The sequence below is a fragment of the Myotis brandtii genome, unplaced genomic scaffold (assembly GCF_000412655.1).
Source record: "Myotis brandtii unplaced genomic scaffold, ASM41265v1 scaffold698, whole genome shotgun sequence".
Taxonomy (NCBI): domain Eukaryota; kingdom Metazoa; phylum Chordata; class Mammalia; order Chiroptera; family Vespertilionidae; genus Myotis; species Myotis brandtii.
In genome coordinates, this window is record NW_005370731.1 from 1,235,216 (window position 1) to 1,241,588 (window position 6,373).

Below are 6,373 nucleotides of genomic sequence, written 5' to 3' on the forward strand. Positions count from 1 at the left end.
AGGGAAGAAAGCGAAGCTCATCGAGGTGGCAGAGGACTAAATTGCAGGGGGGTCTCTGTGGGTGCTAAAGGCAGGGGACGCCGGACAGGCTTACTATGTACACCGGGATCCTGCTAGTTCGGGGCTAGATCACCAACAACTATAAGCTGGGAGGACAGGCCATGATCAAGCTTGTAGTGCCTAAATCCTCATATTCCACAACATTTCCCTTTACAGCGAGGAGTGCAGAAAGCTCCCTCCATCTGTCTTGAGCAGTTTTTCAGGGAGCCCCACGAAAAGTGTCACCAAAGTACTGAGGTTATGGCTGCAGAGCCCTTTTTCCCTCATCCTCGCTCAGCCAAGATGCACCAGACCCGTGCTCGCTGCTCTTGCCGGAAGTGTGGCTAAGGTTATAGGAAACGACCAGCGCTTTGACCTGCGTGGGCGGGGCCAGAGGAGCGTTTGTAGCGACTTCTTGCTTGGCACCGGAAGTGTGTCTGTGTAGACCGGGTGCTTGGAGGCGGGTCAGGAAGTGTTCTCCAGGAGGAGGTTTCGCGGGGAAGCTTTTGCGGCTAGAACACTTCCTGTTTCCTAGTAACAATAGGAAGTGTCCGCGGAGCTGGGGGTACTCTTGGCTCGTGTCAGCTGCGCCCTTTTTACTCTACCTCCTTCCTTCTCCCGCTTCTCCCTTCCCTCTCCCCCTCCCCTCCCCACCCCCTGGGACCCCTGGCGGAGTGTGCGTGTGTGGGAGCGCGAGAGCCCCCCACAGCCACCCCTTGGGGCGCACGGCTGCAGTTAGGGTGAGGGTCCCAGTGCGCAGGCGCGCTCCCGTTCGCGGTCCCCAACGGACGCACCCGCGGCGGGAACGAGAAGGGGCCACCCGTGTGAGGTAGGGGTCTTAAGAGGAAATCGGCCGAGATGATCAGTGAGGCGAGAGGACTCGTTTGATCCGGAGATCAAACGATCAAGACAGGGGATTCACTCTTGAGCGAAGGGGCTTTGAGAAGTGAGAGTTCGGGGAGCAGGTTCAGTGAGGGGGGTTAGTCGGCGATAGTTGTACTGGGGTCCATTGGAAGTAAAGGATCGGAAAGCCCAGGTGATGGAGAAGGCTCGGGGTTCTGCCATGGAGAGGGCAAGAGCTTTGGGAAGGAGGTTGCCTCCATCAGTGGGTTTGCTCGTGTGTATCCTGGGACAGCAGGCATTGCCGTGTGTTGTGGGGAGTAAGTGACAACAATGGATATTCTTTATTTAGCACAGTGTTCGGTCCGCGGTAATGCTCAATTAGCATGCATTGCTGTCATCAGTATTATGAGAGGAGGTAGAAGAACAGAAAGGCAGCAGCGAGGCTATAGTGAGGAGGTGTCAGAAGGAAAAAGGTAGAGAGGGTGAAGAACGACCAGAAATGGGATGGAATTTCCGTGATGGGAGATAGTGTGGGTTCAGGGGAAGTAGGTGAAAGAAGCGGCCAAGAAAGTCTTCTAGAAAGGAGACTTTGTGACCATGAAAGGAATAGGGGACGTGGGGGCACAAGCCAGCCCCTTCTCTGAAGGGCAGCCCTGACTTCATCTCTCAGGCTCTCATCTGTCAGCTGGAGAAAGACTACATTTTCAGTGCCTCTGGGCTACTCTGCTTAGCTGAGGGGTAAGGATTGGACATCTCTTGTTCAGAGCCCTAGAAAAGGTTCAGGTTTCCTTTTAAGATGTCACAGGAGATAACGTTGTTTGTTTCAGAATTATAGAGAGAAGGTTAGGGGCAGTAAGACCTTTTGGATTTGGTCTGAAGAACAGGTTACTAGGTCTGCGATCAGAAGCCAGTTACATACCTCTAGACCAGCGGTTCTCAACCTGTGGGTCGCGACCCCTTTGGGGGTCAAATGACCCTTTCACAGGGGTCACCTAAGACCATCAGAAAACACATATATAATTACATATTGTTTTGTGATTAATCACTATGCTTTAATTATGTTCAATTTGTAATAATGAAATTGGGGGTCACCACAACATGAGGAACTGTATTAAAGGGTCTCGGCATTAGGAAGGTTGAGAACCACTGCTCTAGACTTTCCCTATCTCTACCTCTAGGGATGAGTTAGGCCCAGGGAAGCTCCCACATCTGGGGAGCTTGTGTACAGAGTTGCTTTACGTGATGGTGCTTCCAGATTAGATCCCGTAGGAAGCAGGTCCCTGGGCATTGCTGCGTGGGGAACCTCTCTGTGACCTCTGGTGAACTTCTTGCTTATACAGCCAAGAGATAAAGTTAATTCAGGCCTTCCTTCTCACCACTGCCCTCTCTTCCTAGGCTTTGGGCACCACCAGAAGATGCCTCTGCCACCTGCCTGCTCCTCCTGACCCTCCAGGTTTCTGCCACACTGCCCCATGGAGGATGTGCCCACCTCACTCAGCTGCTGTGACTGTCAGCACCACTTTCCTAGTGTCCTGGAACTGTCAAAACACCGTGAACTGCTCCATCCATCCTCCAGCCAGGACAGTGAGGAGGCTGATAACATCCCTCCGCCCTACCGCTGTCAGCAGTGTGGGCAGGGCTACCGTCACCCAGGAAGCTTGGTCAACCACCACTGTACCCATGAAACTGGCCTTTTCCCCTGTACCAGCTGTGGCAAGGACTTCATCAATCCCATGGCCCTCAAGAGCCACATGAGGACTCATGCTCTTGAGGGAAGCCCCAAGGAAGCCACTCCACGCCTCCAGGGGGAGACAGTGTCCACTGACTCTTGGGGCCAGAGGTTTGGCCATAGGGAAAGCTGGGAGAATCAGAAAAAACATGCCGAAGAGACACCTGGCTGTGATTCTGGGCCTGACCCCAGGGCAGCTCTGGACACCTGGGAAGATCCACCCATCAGACAAAGAGGAGACTGGGAAAGCCAGCCAAATCCTGAGGAGGGTGCGGAGGGCTGGGGGTCCATCACCAACTCTGCCAGGGCCCCGCTGCTCTCCACTCCAGCCAGCAGCCTCCTTAGCAACTTGGAACAGTATTTGGCTGAGTCAGTGGTGAATTTCACAGGGGGTCAGGAGCCCACCCAGTCCTCGCCTGCAGAGGAGGAACGGCGGTACAAGTGTGGTCAGTGTGGCAAGACTTATAAGCACGCGGGGAGCCTCACCAACCACCGCCAGAGCCACACCCTGGGCATCTACCCTTGTACCATTTGCTTTAAGGAGTTCTCTAACCTCATGGCTCTGAAGAACCACTCCCGACTCCATGCCCAATATCGGCCTTACCAATGTCCCCACTGCCCCCGTGCCTTTCGGCTGCCCCAAGACCTGCTGGAACACCAGCAATCCCATGAGGGAGAAAGACAGGAGCAGCCGTGGGAAGAGAAAGGGATGCCCACCACCAATGGGCACACAGACGAGAGCAGCTGGGATCAGCTCCCTAGTACACCGATGCTGAACGGCTCTGGGGAACTCAGCGTCTCTGGGGAGCTGGAGGACAGTGGGCTGGAGGAGTACCGACCTTTCCGCTGTGGGGACTGTGGCCGTACTTACCGCCATGCTGGGAGCCTTATCAACCATCGCAAGAGTCACCAGACAGGTGTCTATCCTTGCTCCATCTGTTCCAAGCAGCTGTACAATGCAGCTGCTCTCAAAAACCATGTGCGCGCTCATCACAGACCCCGGCAAGGAGCTGCAGAGGATGGGCAGCCATCCGAGCTGCCACCTCCTTTGCCTCTGACGGAGACCACCCACAAAGAGAGAGAGGTTCCCACCGCCACCCTGGACCACCGCCCCTATAAGTGCAATGAATGTGGTCGGGCTTACCGCCACCGGGGGAGCTTAGTGAACCACCGCCACAGCCATCAGACAGGAGAGTACCAGTGCTCGCTCTGTCCCCGCAAGTACCCCAACCTTATGGCCCTGCGCAACCACGTGCGGGTCCATTGCAAGTCTGCTCGTCGCAGCACAGGCCCAGGGGCTGAAGGTCCCCCCAGCCACCTCAAGGTGGAGTCTGACTCAGTGGGAGCAAAGGCAGCCCCATGTACAGATCAAGGGACTGGGTGCAAACAAGAAGAGAAGGCCACTGATGTCCCCCCAGTAGCAGATACGACAGCACCACAGATACGCGACATGCGTGGAATGCTCTTTGAAGATCCTGAGAGCCTTAAGCATCACAGCCGGACCCATGGAGAAGGGGGAAATAGCAGGACAGAGGCCAGGGTGTCACCTCCTCGGGCATTTGCCTGCCGGGACTGTGGAAAGAGCTATCGCCACTCAGGCAGCCTTATCAACCACAGGCAGACCCATCAGACGGGGGACTTCAGCTGCGGGGCCTGCACCAAGCACTTCCACACCATGGCTGCCATGAAGAACCATTTACGACGCCACAGTCGGCGGAGGAGCAGGCGGCCCTGGAGGCGGACTGGCAGTGCTGGGGGTGGGGGAGAAGCCCAACTCCCTTCTGGTGGGAACTGGGCCCAGGAGTTGGTAGAAGACAATGAGGGCCCGGACTGTCCCCAGGGCCCTTCAGAGGAAAGTCCTAGTGGAGCCGAAAGCAACTTGGAAAGTGATGGGGGCTCTTTGCAGGCTCATGCTGAAAGAGACAAATGTGAGCCTGAAAGGGATGAGGCCTGTTTCCACGGTGATAAAGAGAGCAGAGGTCCTGAGGAAGGACTAGAAAGGAAGGAGGCCTGCTTTCTTGACAACTTGGAAATGCCAGGTGATGAGGAAAGCAATGGGACACACTTCTGCGATGGCCTCCCTGGGGTGGATGAAGACCAGAAACCAGCCACTGGCCAGCCCAGCTCTTCCCACTCCGTTGAAGCTGTCACTAGCTGGCAGGCTGAGGTCTCCCACACATGTTCTGACTGTGGGCATTCGTTCCCCCATGCCACTGGCCTGCTGAGCCACAGGCCCTGCCACCCACCAGACATCTATCAGTGCTCCCTCTGCCCGAAGGAGTTTGACTCTCTGCCTGCCCTGCGCAGCCACTTCCAGAACCACAGGCCTGGGGAGGCAGCCCCAGCACAGCCTTTCCTCTGCTGCCTCTGTGGCATGATCTTCCCTGGGCGGGCTGGCTACAGGCTTCACCGGCGCCAGGCTCATGACTCCTCTGGACTGACTGAGGGCTCGGAGGAGGAGGGGGAAGATGAGGCAGCAGCAGTGGCAGCCTCCACCCATAGTACCCCACTACAGCTCTCAGAAACAGAGCTGTTGAATCAGCTGCAGCGGGAGGTGGAGGCATTGGATGGAGCCGGTTATGGGCACATCTGTGGCTGCTGTGGTCAAACCTATGATGACCTAGGGAGCCTGGAGCGTCACCACCAAAATCAGAGTTCTGGGAACACGACAGACAAGGCTCCCAACCACTTGGGAGAGTCGGGTGATACCACGGAAACGGTTGCAGATGGCGTCTTTGAGGGCACAGTGACTTCTCTCCCTGCAGAAGGTGGAGACACAAAGTCTGGAGAGGGAGTAGGTGCCCGAGTCGCAGACAGCCTCTGCGTGCAGGGCCGGGAAAGTTCCCTGGAGGATCAGCCCCGCCCCTTCCGCTGCAATCAGTGCGGCAAAACCTATCGCCATGGGGGCAGCCTAGTGAACCATCGCAAGATCCACCAGACTGGAGACTACATCTGCCCTGTCTGCTCCCGCTGCTACCCCAACCTGGCTGCCTACCGCAATCACCTGCGAAACCACCCACGCTGCAAAGGCTCTGAGCCCCAGGTGGGGCCCGCCCCACAGGCCGGAGGTGGCAGTGAGCCCCAGAACATGGTAGAGGAGGGGCTGGGGCAGGCGGAAGTGGAGAAGCTCCAGGAGGAAATTAAAATAGAGCCCCCAGAGGAGGTGGCAAGGGTGAAAGAAGAGCCGTGGAAGGAGCCCACTCTGAAGGGGGAGGAGATGGGGCTGAGGTTGGAGACTGCGGAGAAGGGCTGCCAGACCGAGGCCAGTTCTGAGCGGCCCTTCAGCTGCGAGGTATGTGGCCGGTCATACAAGCACGCCGGCAGCCTCATTAACCACCGGCAGAGCCACCAGACCGGCCACTTTGGCTGCCAGGCCTGCTCCAAAGGCTTCTCAAACCTCATGTCCCTCAAGAACCACCGGCGCATCCACGCAGATCCCCGGCGTTTCCGCTGCGGGGACTGTGGGAAGGCGTTCCGCCTGCGGAAACAGCTGGCTAACCACCAGCGGATCCACCTCGAGCGGGGTGGGGGTGGGGGCACCCGAAAACTGGCTCGGGAAGATTGGCCCTTCCGGTGTGGGCAGTGTGGGCGGAGCTACCGCCATGCCGGCAGCCTCCTGAACCACCGGTGCAGCCCTGAGACGGGCCCGTACAGCTGTCCCACCTGTCCCAAGACCTACTCCAACCTCATGGCCTTGAAGGACCACCAGAAGCTACACGCAGAGAGCCGGCGGCGGCGAGCAGGGCGGGCCCGGCGGGCAGC

The 6,373-nt window shown here is 57.5% G+C and overlaps 1 protein-coding gene across 4 annotated transcripts in view; it reads left to right on the forward strand.

The window, feature by feature from the left end:
• The first annotated feature begins 541 nt into the window (after window positions 1-541).
• ZNF646 (zinc finger protein 646) overlaps window positions 542-6,373 on the forward strand; it is a 9,310-nt gene continuing 3,478 nt past the window's right edge. The window contains exons 1-2 of one of the 4 annotated variants that reach the window (XM_005882070.2): window positions 542-868; window positions 2,278-6,370. In XM_005882070.2, coding sequence (XP_005882132.1) covers window positions 2,355-6,370 — 4,016 coding nt within the window. In that variant the 5' untranslated portion in view covers window positions 542-868; window positions 2,278-2,354. Of the gene's footprint in view, window positions 869-890; window positions 1,621-2,277; window positions 6,371-6,373 lie in introns of those variants that run through there. The other 3 variants (XM_014529857.1, XM_005882072.2, XM_005882071.2) reach the window with 3 other exon arrangements.